The sequence below is a fragment of the Aquarana catesbeiana genome, linkage group LG04 (assembly GCF_042186555.1).
Source record: "Aquarana catesbeiana isolate 2022-GZ linkage group LG04, ASM4218655v1, whole genome shotgun sequence".
Classification (NCBI taxonomy): Eukaryota; Metazoa; Chordata; class Amphibia; order Anura; family Ranidae; genus Aquarana; species Aquarana catesbeiana.
In genome coordinates this window covers 657063569-657081809 of record NC_133327.1, presented here as the reverse complement: position 1 = coordinate 657081809, position 18241 = coordinate 657063569, and the positions used below count along the sequence as shown (strand labels likewise).

The 18241-nt window shown below is 44.8% G+C and overlaps 1 protein-coding gene across 2 annotated transcripts in view; it reads right to left on the bottom strand.

Annotated features, from left to right (window-relative positions):
• The window catches only part of RHOQ (ras homolog family member Q), a 71928-nt gene that overhangs the window by 45311 nt on the left and 8376 nt on the right, over window positions 1–18241 (bottom strand). For both annotated transcript variants that reach the window (XR_012244028.1, XM_073628495.1), the window contains exon 2: window positions 3519–3577. Coding sequence is in view for 1 of the 2 variants with exons in the window: in XM_073628495.1 (XP_073484596.1) it covers window positions 3519–3577 (59 nt within the window). In the remaining variant the exon portion in view is untranslated. The remainder of the gene's footprint in view (window positions 1–3518; window positions 3578–18241) is intronic.

The window sequence follows — 18241 nt, the reverse complement described above, 5'->3', positions numbered from 1 at the left end:
AAATCTGCAGTGAAAGAAGATAGTGATGATAAGTATAAATAAAGTGAATCTAAAAAGCATGTGATAATAATCAAAAAAAGTCCCATTGAGTGAAATGTCAATACAATAACCTAGTGGCTGTAAATCATCAGCATAAGTGTAAAACAAGTCCACGTGATAATAAATGTTAATCCGTGACAGCAAGGAAGGGTCCACCACCGGGAATGGAAGGGGTTACTCCTTACCAGATGGCCGTGACCCCCCACTACAGAGGATCACAGCAAGCAGATAACTTTGTGAGCCAGAGAATGGAAACTGTTAGCGGCGTCCACTAGAGGTCATCTCATCGTCAGCCACACCAGCGAAACCCAGGGCAAGGGTACCATACAATATATGAAGAAAGCTCACATAGTGTAAAACCAACAAATTTATTCAAAGTTTAAAACCACAGAGTGCACACTTACAAGCATAGTGGATAAAAAAGCCTGAAGTCCGGTTCCTTGGCCACAGGAGCGCGGACAAACCCGTCCTACTGGAATACAATTTGCTTGGGGGTGACGTCAGCACGTCGTCTGGCTCCGCCCTACACGTTTCGTGACACCATCACGTCTTCCAGGGGCACAGGCGGCGCGCTACGTCACCTCCTTAAATAGTCCCAGAGCGAAACCAAGCCTCGCTGTGAATTACTACACGCTGCGAGTCACCCAAGACGCTACAGATACTTCCGGCATCCGGATGCGCTTCACAGTACAAGCAGTCAGCAAAGGTTGTCAGTTTCTGTTAATCTATACGGACCGATATGTGTCATAGAGTAATTCGATAGAAATCATTTGGGGGACTTTTTTCCTCTATAGCCTCAATTTTATCCATTAGATGCCATCTCAATGTGATAACAAGACTCTGACGGTTTATGAAATGATATATTCCCCTCAGTGGGCTTTTGGGATTTATCCATTAGATGGCGCTGCTGCATTCATGCGGGATGGTTAGGTTTGAGACTACTATGCACCAATTATCCCTTTTCCGGTCCCTAAAAGTTCAGACCTAGATAGAAGATGTGGGAATATAAGCACTTAAACTTGTATTCCCCTTTTAAGGGGTTCTTTTTTGTGTTCTAGATAGGTTTTGTCAGTGCTCATATTGGATAAGTCTAAATCACTAGATTTGGAGTGTTAGTTATCTAGTAGAAGTTTACTATTGTTGGGACATATATGAACTGTCTATTTTAGTTTATTTTATGTTCAGTTTTATATGTGTATTGAGTTTGTCATATATTTGCAGGATACCTTTATATGATATGTAATTGCAAAATACCTGTACATGAACTTGTTACCCAGACGTATATGTTGTTTACGGACACATATCGGTCCGTATAGATTAACAGAAACTGACAACCTTTGCTGACTGCTTGTACTGTGAAGCGCATCCGGATGCCGGAAGTATCTGTAGCGTCTTGGGTGACTCGCAGCGTGTAGTAATTCACAGTGAGGCTTGGTTTCGCTCTGGGACTATTTAAGGAGGTGACGTAGCGCGCCGCCTGTGCCCCTGGAAGACGTGATGGTGTCACGAAACGCGTAGGGCGGAGCCAGATGACGCGCTGACGTCACCCCCAAGCAAATTGTATTCCAGTAGGACGAGTTTGTCCGCGCTCCTGTGGCCAAGGAACCGGACTTCAGGCTTTTTTATCCACTATGCTTGTAAGTGTGCACTCTGTGGTTTTAAACTTTGAATAAATTTGTTGGTTTTACACTATGTGAGCTTTCTTCATATATTGTATGGTACCCTTGCCCTGGGTTTCGCTGGTGTGGCTGACGATGAGATGACCTCTAGTGGACGCCGCTAACAGTTTCCATTCTCTGGCTCATAAAGTTATCTGCTTGCTGTGATCCTCTGTAGTGGGGGGTCACGGCCATCTGGTAAGGAGTAACCCCTTCCATTCCCGGTGGTGGACCCTTCCTTGCTGTCACGGATTAACATTTATTATCACGTGGACTTGTTTTACACTTATGCTGATGATTTACAGCCACTAGATTATTGTATTGACATTTCACTCAATGGGACTTTTTTATTATTATCACTTTATTTATACTTATCATCACTATCTTCTTTCACTGCAGATTTTTATGGTATGTTATACAGGTATTAGCGCAACTCCTTATTTTTCTAATTTTTATTTACAATTAATGTTTATTGTCGGATTTGCAGCTTTTCAAATGATTTAATTATTCACTTGGTTTTTAGCGCAGTTTTTTTCAATTTTTTCCACTGTATTAATGTCACTGGTCCCCAAAAAGTGTCAAAAGTGGTAGTTAGTGTCCAATTTGTCCACCACAATATCGCAGTCCCACTATAAGTCAGTGATTACTAGTAAAAAATAAATAAATAAATATAAATGATCCTGCCAGTAGACCCATTATTTTTCTACTGTACAAAAAATAAGCTGGCAACCCAATAGCTTCTTCTTTACAAGATTTATTAGGCACAACAGCGATGAACAATCCAACATAAATCTAACGCGTTTCGGCCGAAGCCTTCCTCATAGCAATTATTATCTTTCTACTGCCTGTAACAGGGCGACAACGCTGTTCATTCTGCAGTAAAATCACAGCAGCCTTGTCATCCTGTAGACGGGGTTACCTTAGATGCAGATTTAAGGCTGAAGTTTGGAGATGGCTTTTTTTGCATAGCGGTTTTGGTTTAGCTTGGACCAGTGTAAGTATGTATATGCCGTACCTGGCTAATCCCTCCGGAACAGGGGTCTCAAACTTGTGGCCCTCCAGCTGTTGCAAAAATTACAAGTCCCATCATGCCTCTTCCTGTGGGAGTCATGCTTGTAACTGTCAGCCTTGCAATGTCTCATGGGACTTGTAGTTTTGCAACAGCTGGAGGGCCGCCAGTTTGAGAAGGGCCGCTGGAGGGCCGCCAGCTCTAGAAGCTGGAAAGCATTGTGTTAACCACCACTACTCCAGTGATCTCCACTAGCTTGCTTGCTTGGCCTGGACACCATTCAGAGAATGCTTTACATTTTCTCAATGAATCGTTCTCTGATTGGATGAGGTGGAGAGGCAGAGCAGTGATGCCATGATCTCCACCTAGTCTAATCAGAGAGCGCCTTGCATTCATTAAGAAAACTGCAAGGTATTCTGGGAATGGTGCCTGTGCCAAACGAGCGGATGCCCTGCTCCGTAGTGAACATGGGGTCACTCATTCGGCACAGTGCTCCTCCATTCACAGAACACCTTGTATTTTTTTATGGGACCTGGAAGCTAGCGGTGAACACTGTATTAGCGGTGCCTACTACAGTGATTTCCAGCTTCCATGAGGATTGGTCAGGTATGGCCCATACATATTTACGTTTGTCAAAGCCGGACAAATGAAACTATGCGAAAAACTGCCATGACTAAACTTCAGCTATAATGGACTTTAACCACTTGCAGCCCGCCCAACGTGAAATGACGGAGGAGAGGTGCGGATCTTGTTCTGGGTGTAATAGGTGGAATATATACATACAAAGGACATTCACTATCTGTTATACTCACTTGTCCTGCGGTATCATAAAGTCCGAGAAGGTACTGTATGCCGCCAACAGTAACACTCACTGCAAGAACAAGAACACAGCGTTAGGCTGAACAAAGTGAAATTCAGCACCGGATTAGTGCATTGCTCTGTAAGCTAATGAATGGGTGGATGGTGGGGGAGTATTTAGGAGACTTACCAGCGTATCAATCTTCACTAGCAAAGCAAAGGCAGGGGGCGGGGCAGTGACACAGAATTTCAGAAATGCTAAGTAATTTTTACCTTTTTATGCTACATGGCTAGAATACAATTTGATGTCAGGAGCTTACACAGGGCTGAGAACTCTGCCCACCCCCATGTGACAGCACTGGACCAATCACCAAGCACCAGCACTTTTTTTTTAGCAACTGGGGTTCCCAGGACACCAGATTTCAGGAAAGAAAGGGAGACTGTCAGTGGCTGTGTGCCCTTTAGACATTTTAAGGCTTAGTGTTCAATTTTGACCCCAGTGTAAATTAAAGTGTTACTAAACCCAGGACCCTGCATTCACTATATCTGGTCTCCCACAGTACACAGAACATGGAAATGCAATTATTTTAGCAAATATAAATTGCTAAATACCTTTTCTCATCAGCAGTATATAGCAGTCTTATGACTTCTATCAGTGTCTCTGGTTAAAGCTTGTACGAGGAGATTTCATTCTCCTTTGACTGTCCTATGAGGCTGCAGGATCCCGGACCCTCTGGCTGGACAGTGCTGATTGGCCCTGTGCTGATCACATGCACCCTCCCAAGAAAAGAAAAAAAGCTCTCTAGCAAAACACACCACACTGAGCATGTGCAGCTCGACTCCAAGGATCTGTACTATGAGGAGATGAATTGGGGACAGTGGAAGAAGGGGTGGATCAGAGAAGACAGGATCAAACAGCATTTTTACACGATGTGGAGGATTAACCCCTTAGGTTCCACATTGAGTATAACAACAAGCATGCTTTACTGCATATACAGACTGATTTTACTGTTGTGGGTTTAGTAACACTTTAAAAGTGGAACTAAAGGGAAAACCTTTTTTCCTGGTAATAACTTGCCTACAGACTAATATAATATACAATGATTTTTTTTTTTTTTTTTAAAGATATGTGGCAGAATAAATTTTGGCCTAAAGTTTTGAAGAAAGATTATTTATTTGCAATATTTTATAACAGAAACTATGAAAAACTTTTTTTTTCTTCCAAAATTTTCAGCTTTCTTTTTTTAGCAAAACAATAAAAAACCCAGTGGTGATTAAATACCACCAAAAAAAAGCTCTATTTTTCTGCAAAAAAAATGATAACAGTTTGTGTACAGTGTTGCATGGCCGCGCAATTTTCATTCAAAGTGTGACAGCGCTGAAAGCTGAAAATTGGCCTGGGCAGGAGGGGGGTGAAAGTGCCCGGTAGGCAAATGGTTAAACAGCCGCCCCATTTGTATGGTCCACAGCCAACGGTATAAACATTTCAAAACATTTTTATTCCCTAAAGTGTCCAGCAGACAGAATTGGTTTCCCTGCGATGTCCTTCAGTAAAAGGCTGCGTGGTAAATGACCCCTCTGCTGGCATATGAGAGGCTTGTGCTATCGGAGAAGGTTGGCGGCGTGTCATACACTTGTTCAGCTTTTCTAGGACGCTCTGCCAGGTACTGCACTCTATCCCGTCCTAATATAGCCTACAGAGAGGAAGTTTAGCCTGAGCCAAGCACAATACAGAAGGCAAGCTCTGCCACAACGCCCCCCCCAGGGTCAGGTCATGCTGCCCAAGGAACTAAAAGTTCCAGAAAACAATCGCTTAACAGCTAAAGTATCTTTTTTTTTTTTTTTTTTTTAATCGTTTTTACTGTACATATACGGCGGCAAGGCGGGTACCTGATCCTACACTTCCGGATTTGTGATTGGACCCAGCAGGAGCCAATCAGCAGGTCTGGCAGACTCGATGTCTGCCAGGACTCGCCGATCATTCGGGACAGAAGCAGAACGGTGGTCTGCCTATGTAAACAAGGCAGATCATTGTTCTGTCAGTAGGGAAGGTAGTGATCCTGTGTTTCTGCAAAGCATAGTACAAGCACCTCCCCCCACAGTTAGTAAGCACATTTTAGGCACACAGTTAACCCTTTGATCGCCCCTGATGTTAAAGAGGAACTGCAGTCTTCTGACATAATTTGTAATAAAAACATCTTTGCCATTCTGAAGCTTTCCTCAAAAAGACCCCCAAATGTCTTTTTTACCTTTTTTTTGATCTGTTGCTTTAAAAAAAAAAAAAAAAAATATATATATATATTTTTTTTTTTCTCCCAACCTGGACTGGAAGTGATGTCGGGACCTTGTCCTCCAAGGTCAGAGTCGATGAAGAGTGTTAACCGTTGGATCATTCATTCGGCGAACCAGTGGAAACAGCAAGCCCGAGAAACAGTGGCGGGAGCATCCCCTCCAGTCGTTTCAGAAACCGTTTCAGCGGCAGATGAGCCGCTCAGACCGGTTTCATGAGAAAGCTGTTCGCATTCAGAAAAAAAAAACTGTACCGAGGTTATGGCTGAAGATAACCTGAGCTGAGGTTAATCACTTGCAGATCTCAATGTATATATATATATATATATATATATATATATATATATATATATATATATATATATATATATATATATACACAGTATATATATATTGTGGTCGGCAAGTGGTTAAGCGTTAATTACAATGTAGGACTATTCTGTATGCATAGTACAAAAGAGCCGGCACACGGTGACCAATCGCCAATGCTTATTTTATTTCAACTGACAATCAAGGTATGACAGAGACGCTAAAGCATTTTGGCCAATATGGTCTTACTCATGAGCCTTAAATAAGGCAGTATCGGCTCAAATGTGTTAACATCTCTGTCATGCCTTGATTATAAGCCGAAGATGAAATTAAATATACTGTAGCATTGAGGATTAGTCACCTGTGTGCCAACTCTCTTCTACTGTTTGGATTACTCCATGGCTGGCAGAAGCCTGGATGTAGACCAAGTGAGGAAAATGAACCAGCAGGTTTATTGAAAGACTGCCAACAGGACTAAAACAAGGGACCAAGGGGTGACGATGTTCCACCCATACATTGTGCTTCTTTAAAACCTAAAGGAACCTGGATGAACAGTGGTGTTCTATGTTGATGGAATAAGGGTGGAGGAGGTTGAACATTCTCAACTTGAGATTAGCTGTTCTGTAACCAAAGCCTTAGGCTACCTACTTTAGAGGGCTGGTCGGTGTGAGGGCACAGCCTGTCCACCATCAAGGTCAACTGTTTCACGGGTCTTCTGTACACGCCTGAGCAAACATACAAGTTTATGGCAACGGAGAGGAGAAGAGTCAGGAGGGGTGCAGTTAGATTTGCCGATCATAGCAGGCAAAAACACCAAAAAGGATGAATTTTCAAAACTGGTCAGATTGAACCTTTCCCAGGAAAAAGGTCATTTCAATGGAAGTTTGGCACACCCCATCAACAACCACCCCCAGCAGTCTGCAGACCGTGTGTGGTTTGTGCATGTGTAGTGGGTAGCCGGCTGTGAAGTTGCATGGAGTCATAGCCGGCTGCCTGCGCCAAGGACTCAAAGAACGGCAAAAAACTGACCCAGGTGACGACGGCGCTGAATCCATGGATAGGTAAGTGTCCCTTTTTTTTACAGTATCTGTAGCTGCTGACTTTTAATTTTTTTAAAACAGAGTGAAGCTCCGCTCTAAATTTGTCAGTACAAACAGCCATAGGTTAAAATGTTGCTATAGCGCAGGCAGGAAGTGGTTAATATCTCACTTTTTTTTTTTTTTTTTTTTAAAGTTTAGTTACAATGAACATCTGTTCAATAAATACAGAAAAATACCTGGTGATCTTTCAAAAAATATTGTGCTGTCCTGTGCACTCTGTAATGTTATCAGCTTTGTCCGGTTCTCTTTTGTGGCCTACAGAACACAACACCCCTATGTTATGAATAGGAGCGGGGAGGGGTCGCTCTGTGGTCCCTTGAATACTTACGGTACTTTCACACTGGGGCGGTGCCGGTGTTAGCGGTAAAGCGCCGCTAACATGCTTCTTGCAGGACTTTTTTCCCATTCTGCAAGCGCACCGCCCCAGTGTGAAAGCACTCAGGCTTTCACACTGGGGAGGCAAGAGAGGCGATTTGCAGGCGCTATTTTTAGCGCTAAAGCGCCCCAGTTTGAAGGGGGTCTTAAGCTAGCCGTACACGGTAAAAAAATTACAGTTACTTTTTAAAGCATTCTTTTGATTTTCCAATACTTAATGGAGACATATAACAGGAACATATCCAAACCCATGGCTCCCACTCCAGACTTGCTACTTTCAACCCACACGGACAACTCAGGTGCTGGCTACCACAGTGAAAAGTAAATATAATCCGCACTCCAAAATGTAGCTCTTCTTTCTATATTTAATTTGTAAAAAGATGAAAACTGCATACATTAATATCTCCACCCGAAACCATCTTCCTTGATGTGTTTCAACAGTGATGAAACGCGTCAAGGAAGGTGGTTTCGGGTGGAGATATTAATGTATGCAGTTTTCATCTTTTGACAAATTAAATAACCACTTGAAAACCAGGCTTTTTCTGCCACTCTTTGTTTACAAGTTTAAATCAGTATTTATTACTAGAAAATTTCTTATAATCCCCAAACATTATAACTTTTTTTAAAGTAATTTCCTAGTAAAAAATACTGATCTAGTAAAAAAATCACTATTTCTGGGTGCTTATTGACATGTGCTTTGGGTCATTGTCCTGCTGTAAGACCCATTACCTCAAGGTCCCCATTACAGTCCGCCTTTACATCAAGGTTCCCATCACCTTATATCAGGGTTCCCATCAGAAACCCCCCCCGGATAAGGTTCCCCATCAAAGCCCCCTTTTACATCAGTGTACCCCATAACATCAGGGGTCCGATCACCTTACGTCAGTTTCCCTATTAGAGTCCCTCCTGATATCAGGGTTCCTATTAGACTCCCCACTGACATCAAGGTTCCCCATCAGAGTTCCTCCTTTCATAAGGATCCCAATCAGAGCCCCCCCTTACATCAGGATAGCCATCAGAGCTCCCCCTTATAACAGGGTCCCCACCAAAGTCCCTCCTTACATCAGAGTCCCCCCTTACAACAGGGTCCCCATCAGAGTTTTCCCTTCCATGAGGATCCCAATCAGAGTTCCCCCTTCCATGAGGATCCCAATCAGAGTTCCCCCTTCCATCAGGATCCCCACCAAAGCCCCCTTACATCAGGATCCCCCAACAGAATCACCCCTTACATCAGGATCCCCATTTGCGCCACCCCTTACATCAGGTTCCCCATCAGAGCCCCCCTCCTTACATCAGGATCCCCATTAGCACACCCCCTTCCATCAGGATCCCCATCAGAGCCCCCCCTTCAGTCAGGATCCCCATCACAGTACCTCCTTACATCAGGATCCACATCAGAGTTCCCCCTTACATCAGGGTTCCCATTAGAGCCCCCCTTACATTAGGACCCCCTATAGAGCCCCCCTTACATTAGGACCCCCTATAGAGCCCCCCTTACATAAGGGTTCCCCATAGAGTCCCAACTTGCATTAGGCTCGCCATCAGAGTCCCCCCCCCCCCCCCCCGTAAAATAAGAAGCGGACAGCCTCTGCTGACCATAATCTTCAATCAGTGTACATTGAGTATACACCACTGACCCTTTCTGTGGGCTGGATATAAAATCTTGGAGTGGGCACACCGGACAGTCTGGAGACCCCTGTCCTAAACTAAGCATTTAACTCCACACTGTAGGGCCAGATCTTTACTTATTCCAGAGTTGGGCTTTAAAGAAGTCTGATGTCAGTCCTATACTAACTATCCTGTAGAGCAAGCGTCTCCAAATTTTCTAAAAAAAAGGGCCAGTTTACTGTGCTTCAGACTTTAGGGGGGCGGACCCTAGCCAGGGAATAAACAATGTCCCATCTTTGGTGGGGAATTATTAATGCCCCATCATCGGTATCAGTTGAAGGAATAGTGCCCTGATGTTAGTGTCAGTGCCCCATCGTTGGTGTCATTGGGAGTAATAGTGCCCCATCGTTGGTGTCAATAGGAGGAATAGTGTCCCATCATTGGTGTTGATAGGGAAAATAGTATCCCATCATTGGTGTCGATAGGAGGAATAGTATCCCATCATCCTTGTCAGTAGGTGGAATAGTTCCCCATTGTTGGTGTCAGTTCACCATCATTGGGAGGAATAGTGCCCCATCAATCGTGTCAGTAGGAGGAATAGTGCCCCATCATTGGTGTCAGTAGAAGGAATAGTATCCCATCATCCGTGTCAGTAGGTGGAATAGTTCCCCATTGTTGGTGTCAGTTCCCCATCATTGGGAGGAATCATGCCCCATCGTTGGTGTCAGCGAAAGGAATAGTGCCCCATCATTGGTATCAGTGGAAGGAATAGTGCTCCATCGTTAGTGTCAGTGGGAGGAACAGTTCCCCATCCTTGGTGACAGTGGGAGAAACAGTGTCCCATTCTTAGCGTCAGTGGGAGGAACAGTACACCATCATTGGCGTCAGTGGGAGGAACAGTGCCCCTTCCTTGGTGTCAGTGGGAGGAATAGTGCCCTATTATTGGTGTTAGTGCAGACACCACAGGCTGTCCTGAAAAAAATCTTGACTTATGAAAATCCTCGACCTCGTCACTTCCGGTGCGGCTACGTTAGTAAACAGCTGTTCGCGCGGCTTTACCGCACATGTGCAGACACTATCTTCAGGTCCAGAAAAATTATAGCACGAGCAGGCGGGCAGAGGCGGCGAGTTGCTTAATTACGTCAGCAGCAGCCCCACCCCTAACACATCCCTAGGCTGCTCTAGAGAAAGGGGGCAGGCCCCGTGCATAAGCAGAGAATCAGAGATCCCCGTGCCCAAGAGCTTGCAATCTATTAAAATGCCATACAGTTTATCTCTGTTTACTGTTTGGTCTTTTGATAAGTGTGCTTTACATAAAGCATGTCAAGCCGTAGCTGTGCTCCCTGGGGATATGCTGATTGCCCATCTGTGCTGCTGCTGCAGGGAGCCCAGGTGACCATGAATGAGGGCCCTGCAGACTTGGTCATGGTGAGTGAGACCATCCCATACCACACTCCATCTCCCCCCGGTGACAGGGACCCCCTTCTCCCCCAAGGACAGGGACCCCCCTTCTCCCCCAAGGACAGAGTCCCCCCTTCTCCCCCAAGGGCAGGGACCCCCTTCTCCCCCAAGGACAGAGTCCCTCCTTCTCCCCCAAGGACAGGGACCCCCCTTCTCCCCCAAGGACAGAGTCCCCCCTTCTCCCCCAAGGACAGAGTCCCCCCTTGTCCCCCAAGGACAGAGCCCCCCCTTCTCCCCCAAGGACAGGGACCCCCTTCTCCCCCAAGGACAGGGACCCCCCTTCTCCCCCAAGGACAGAGTCCCCCCTTCTCCCCCAATGACAGAGTCCCCCCTTCTCCCCCAATGACAGGGACCCCCTTCTCCCCCAAGGACAGGGACCCCCTTCTCCCAAAAGGACAGAGTCCCCCCTTCTCCCCCAAGGACAGGGACCCCCTTCTCCCCCAAGGACAGAGTCCCCCCTTCTCCCCCAAGGACAGAGTCCCCCCTTCTCCCCCAAGGACAGGGACCCCCTTCTCCCCCAAGGACAGAGTCCCCCCTTCTCCCCCAAGGACAGAGTCCCCCCTTCTCCCCCAAGGACAGGGACCCCCTCCTCCCCGGGGGACAGAGAGAAGAGATCACAGTGATATCACCCACAGGCTTACTACGGGGCGTCTGTTGTCCACCATCCCTCCTCCCCCCTGAAGCTGGCACTGGGGTGATCGAATGACCGGTCCGGAGCGCCCCGAGAATAGATAAGAATACACATCTTCCATCTACAGGATAGCTAGTATAAAACTTAGAATGGGGTGGGGGTCAAGATTTAAGATTAGACAGGTTCAGGCCGGACTTCTGCTTTAATTTTAATCAGTCAATCAGACAATGACAGGAAATGGGTAGAAACTAAAAATATGGTTTAGTGGGTTTTTTATCTTCTGGGAGGTCTGAGTCATGCGATTCAGCTCATCAACTCAAATATGTAAAAAACGAAGATCTATATGATATGATATTGAATACATCTCCTGCCTGAGATGTCAGTGAGGTTTTCTGAACTGTGTCCTGTAGTGATGTAGTAGTGGGTAGATAATTAATTAGTTGTTATTAGTACGATGCAAACCCGATTCTTCCAGAGAGATGCACTTCGGAATCAATCCAAACAGAGGTACAGACAAGATGGATGACAGGCTATTCATTTAGACACCTTCAGGAGAGCCCAGTTCCTTCTGTCGCACCTTTAGCCAAAATGGGCTTTCCTTCTTATACACCTTTTCTCCGCCCCCCCATGGGCGACAAGGGCTGAGCAATTCGATTGGTCGTTTCTATTAGGCCTTTGATCTGCTTCTGTCTTTCAGAGTGACAGATAATGACCCCCTAGCCGTAAACAGCTGCAGTCATAAAACTACCACCTAGGTTGACCGTTTCCCATGGATACCCCCTCAAGTCTAATTACCATCAATAAATACTTCTTCTATGGTCCTTTATCATCCTTAAAAATGTAAACAATGTACCCTTTGATTAACCACTTCAGCCCCGGAAGGTTTTACCCCCTTCCTGACCAGAGCACTTTTTGCGATTCGGCACTGCGTCGCTTTAACTGACAATTGCGCAGCTGTGCGACGTTACACCAAAACAAAATTGACATCCTTTTTTTCCCACAAATAGAGCTTTCTTTTGGTGGTATTTGATCACCTCTGCGGTTTTTATTTTTTGCGCTATAAACAAAAAAAAGAGCGACAATTTTGAAAAAAAGCAATATTTTTTACTTTTTGCTATAATAAATATCCCCCAAAAATATATAAAAAACACATTTTTTCCTCAGTTTAAGCAGATATGTATTCTTCTAAATATTTTTGGTAACAAAAAATAAAAAATCGCAATAAGCGTATATTGATTGGTTTGTGCAAAAGTTATAGCGTTGACAAAATAGGGGATATATTTATGGCATTTTTTATTGTTAAATATTTTTTTTATTAGTAATGACGGCGATCTGCGATTTTTATCGTGACTGTGACATTATGGCGGACGCATTGGACACTATTTTTGGGACAAATGCCATTTATACAGCGATCAGTGCTATAAAAATGCACTGATTACTGTGTAAATAACACTGGCAGGGAAGGGGTTAAACACTAGGGGGCAATCAAGGGGTTAAGTGTGTCCTAGGGAGCGATTCTAACTGTGGGGGGGATGGGCTACAAGTGACACCACAGTGATCACTGCTCCCGATGACAGGGAGCAGTAGATCTGTCATGTTGCTAGGCAGAACAGGGAAATGCCTTGTTTGCATCTCTCCGTTCTGCCACTCCGTGACACGATCACCGGGACACCGGCGGACATAGAGTCGGCGGGCGTGCGCCCACTAGCCCCGCAAATTAAAGGAGATGTACAGGTACGCTCATTTGCCCACCACTGCCATTGTGCCGACGTATATCGGCGTGCGGCAGTCGGCAAGTGGTTAACAGGCCATTCCTCACATACCTAGGTAGACTTGCATAAGATCAACATCAAAGGGTCATCAGCTGACCTTTTGATATGTTAAAATTGAGTTGGCTTGGACAACTCAACAATTATCAACTGAATTCTGGCCTCGTCAGTATGTCAATATTGTACTGTAGGTATACATTATATATTATCCTACATAAATCGGCCAACATATTACATGTCCCAGCAATCCTTGCAGCCAACTTATCACATGGATGTCCTTTCGAAGCCAGAAATTAGCAGAGGACATTGAAATGGAACTAAACCCTCCAATCATTTACAGCCATAGAAGTTGCCATCTTAGCCTCTATTTGATCCACAGTTGTTATGATGCTGCACATGTGATCCGTTATGACACCAGCCATTTCATGGCTTGACAGTTCAGATGAGAGCACAAGCAACTGTGACAGTTATTATTTATGGCATGCCTTCAATGTAACCATTTTTGTTAAATCGATAGGTTTAATTCCGTTTTAACAGTACTGGCCATGTGACTGCCCAGACTCCCTGGGGGGAATTATTAAAAAAGTATTCGAGACAAACTTTGTCTCCAGTGGAGTGCAGCCAATCAGAATTTAATAGAAGAAATGAGTGTATTTATCCCGCGCTATCTCCTCTGGAAAATCTTCCGAAACTCTAAATGTGCGACAGCTGCAAACCAAATAATTGTCTTCCCACAACTCAAAAAAGTGTAAATAAGGTATTGTATGTTGGTTGCGGTTATCCAAATTGTTTAAATCATCATGTGTGAATCACAATAACATAATCCTTCATGTCTTAAAATAAAACATGAAATGTTCATCCAATAACCATGAATTCAAAGTAAAGTTCATAAATAATAATAAATTCTTCAATCTTCAAAAAAATTGCTCCTTAATTGTGAACCTTCTGCAAACCTTCACCCTGTGTGGGTTTAAAAATGCATGTGCAGCAATCCCCGTCACCTATTCACCACTGCGCTCACCTCAATATTAGACCTATAATAGGTCCAACATCTCCTTCCCCAGCTGGGGTGTACCCTAGGCTTTAAACAGATGATCGATGTCCTCTCCTCCTCTCCCCTCTCCAGGTTTCACTATAGACTTTTATATGGACTGTTTAAAAAAAAACTCCTCTCTCATCTGCCGCCCCACTTGAGGTTGCTCTGCTCGGAGATCCTGACATTCTCCAGCGCTGATTATTGACTGAAGCATCAGCTCCTCAACTTGTTGAGTTGGTCATTCAGAGCCACCTTGATCTTCAGAAGAGCCTCCTCCTCCTTCCTTAGCTCCTGCAGACAACTCAGCATCGTGCTCTGTGCCCCGGATCACGGCCTCGGCCGCCTCATCACCGCAGAACCCAAGGGCCCCTCGCCGCCTTCGCCGTCCCATCACCACAGAACCTCAGGGACCATCACCGTCTCACCACCACAGAAACTCTGGGCCCCTCACTGCCTCGGCCGCAAACTCTTGATGAAGTCACGTGATCAGTGGCACAACGCGTCAGAAGACAGTTAACGTCACTTCCGCTCGCAGCCGAGACCGGAAGTCTCTGGTTTATGTGAAGCTGAATAGTTCAATTTTAGATGTAAGTTACTGTTTTTTATTAAAATATTTTACTGAGATTCTGCACATGGAGATTTATTTATATTACATGTGAGAATACAATGAAGGAGCGTGGAGGAGTTTAAGGAAATATAAAGTATCCATTGAAGAAAGAGCCTGCTGCTGACACCTTAGAGAGCGATACCAGAAGTGCGACTAGACCTGTAGGGGTCTTTTCCTGAGATGAGAGGCTGGGGCACTTTGTGGTCACGGATGGTGAAAGTTTTTCACTTTGAAAGAATTGAAAAATGATCTTGTTTGTGCATTCTGGATGGTGACATCACTATATGAACTATTTTTTGCACTCGAGTTTTGCACGGAGCACTTTATGAATTTTTCTGGAACTCTTTTTATGTGAAAACATATATTTATTTCCATTCATATATATATATTTTGTGTTGTTTTAGCATCTGTACTTTATTATATCATCAGTCATTGGATGTTACTTTCACTTTATTCACATTTTGCACAGTATATTTTCAGCAATTGAATAGTTATTGGAAGTGTTTTTATGTACTAAATTCATATATTGAGGAAGCGCCACATCATTATTTATTATATTGTCACTGTGCGGGAACATTTATTCGTGTTGGCAGCTACTCACTGAAAGTACACTATATTGGTTCGCACATTAGTATATTCACACTAATTGCACTAGAATTATTGCTCTCGCTCTAACGTTCATGGCGATACCTCACATGTGTGGTGCGAATACCATTTATGTATGTGTTTGCTTCTGCGCGCGAGCACGGAGGCACTTTACATTTTTGGGGGTTTTTTTCTTCTTAATTTTACTTTTTATTTTTACACTGTCCCTTTCATTTTTTGACCAATTTTATTCCTATTACAAGGAATGTAAACATCCTTTGTAAGGGCCAGTTCACACCACATGCAGCCCAGTGCGTTTTTTGTTTCTGCATAAAAAACGCAAGAAAGGTAGGTTATATGGTTTTCAATGGCATGGTTCACACTAGTGATTGCAGTTCCAGTACGTTCCAGTTCCAGGAAAAAAATTAAAAATTTAGAACATGCTGCATTTTTCCTGCACTGGACTGTACTGGAACGCTGTAAAACGTATTAAAAAGGCACTGGAACACACGTCCTTATTTAAGGTTAAGAAAAAAGAGGGGGGAAAAAATGCACTGGACTGCATCAAAAACGAACCAAAAACGCATCAAAAACGCGCATGCAGAAAAGCATCTGGAACGCATCTGGACTGCGTTTCTATGGTGTGAACTGTGCCTCATAGAAATAGGGATGACAGGTCCTCTTTATGGCAAAATCTGGGGTCAAAAAGACCACAAATCTCTTCTTTACCTTTCGACCCCTATCACACTGAGGCAGGTTTCAAGCGTTTTACTGCTAGAAATAGCGCCTGAAAACTGTTTCCCATTCTCTGCAATGGGTGCTTTCATACCCGGGCAGTGCGCTTGCAGTACGTTATAAAAAGTCCTGCAAGCAGCATCTTTGGGGCGGTTTTGGGGCGCTGTATACACCGCACCCAAAACGCCCCTGCCCACTGCAATAAATGGGCAGCGCTTCTGAAGCGACTGAAAAGCGCTGCAACACGGGAGTTTTAACCCCTTCTTTGGGGTTAAAAAGCGCCCCGCTATCAGCCAAAAAGCACTGCTCAAACAGCGGTAAAGCGCCGCTTAAAACGAGCGGCGCTTTACCGCTAAGGCCACTTTCACACTGAGGCGCTTTACAGGCGTTTTTGCGCTAAAAAAAAATAGCGCCTGTAAACTGCCTCTTGTGCAGCCCCAGTGTGAAAGCCCGAGTGCTTTCACACTGGGGCGATGCGCTTGCAGGATGGGAAAAAAAGTCCTGCAAGCAGCATCTCTGGGGCGGTGCGGGAGCGCTTTATACACCGCTCCTCCACCGCCCCCGCCATTGAAATTAATGGGCGCCGCTATTACTGCGGTAAAGCGTCGCTAAAACTACTGCAGCGCGCCATATTGTGTGAAAAATGCGTAGAAACGCACCTTGTAGATTGAAATTCATCTGGATCAGCAGGAACCGCCCAAATTTCCCTCCATCTATGGGCAGGCTGCTTGTACAGAAGTCGATCCATTGATTGACTTCAAGATCGCAGGATATCTCGTACCTGCACAATAAAAGCGTGAATTCTGATTGGTTGGTCTGTGCAGCACAGACGCTAATGTTCTTTGCTAATAATTCCCATCAGGATGACTCAACCCGGCTGATGAAGTCATGGCTTTTTGCTCAGAGAAAGGAAGAAGCAACCTTTGCTGATCTCACCGTCATAATAAGGCCCAGAGATACGATTGTCATCATCATTATCTCTATGGATTATTCCAACACTTTCCAGGAAAACACAGGGAGGGGGCAGAGAGCAGACAAGACAACCATTGTGTGTATGGGAGGGATGGCGAGGAAAGTCGGGTCAGCTGCTGATTGCTAAGAAACACTCAGCCCTGCAGTAGTACTGCCAGAGACAGGGCCAAAGCTACACAGCCCAGGGAGAGGTGGCCCTGAGGTCCAGACCTCCGAGGGGCCCGGACTCATAACCCCCAATTTGCCAAAGCTCTCCTCCCTTTCATTAGATTTCATTTAGTTCTTAAATGGTTTAGCAGCTTCAGTTACCTTGACAAGAACTCTAACATGGCTCTTTGGCAGAAGTAATGTAGAAAAAATGATCCGCACTCTGGTTGTTGCTCTTAAAGTGGAGTTCCACCCAAAAAAAAATGTCATTAATGTGCTTGAAAAAAAAAAAAAAAAAAAAAAACATTTGGAAATTTTTTTTTTTTTTTACTTACCTTACAATGCCTGTTGCTATGTGATCCCTCGAAATCTGCCTCCTTCAACCCCTGGGCTCCTGACATCACTTCCCTCGGCGCAGGAAGGGCGATCACCTCTCCCCCCCCTCCCTCTAGGCAATCATCTGGGACACGTGACAGGTCCCAGATGATTGTGCGGCCAGTCGCGGCGCGGCTCGCACATGCGCAGTGGGTGCCCGGCTGCGAAGCCACAGCCGGGCGCGCACAGTTAAAATGCCGGCGCCGCTGAGCAGAGGGGGAGACGAGCGGGGTTTTGATCCCCTACATCGCTGGACCCTGGGACAGGTAAGTGTCCGATTATTAAAAGTCAGCAGCTGCAGTATTTGTAGCTGCTGACTTATATATTTTTTTTTAAGCGGAACTCCGCTTTAAAATGTCTTCATTTTAATGAATAGCCACAGTGAACAAATGCAGATTAAGTCAGTTGACGCGTTTCAGCCTATAAGACCTTAGTCATGACTAAGGCCTTATAGGCTGAAACGCGTCAACTGACTTAATCTGCGTTTGTGACTAAGGCCTTAAAGGCTGAAATGCGTCAACTGACTTAATCTGCATTTGTTCACTGTGGCTATTCAATAAAATGAAGACATTTTAAGAGCAACAACCGGAGTGTGGATCATTTTTTCTACATTACTCTACTCAGCCAGTGACTGTGGATCGAGCACCTGGGAGCTCTATCTATGTGGTGTATGGGTAGTAGCACTGACTTTTCTGTTTACTCTTTGGCAGAAGGGATGAGAACTAGGAGCTTGCTGTT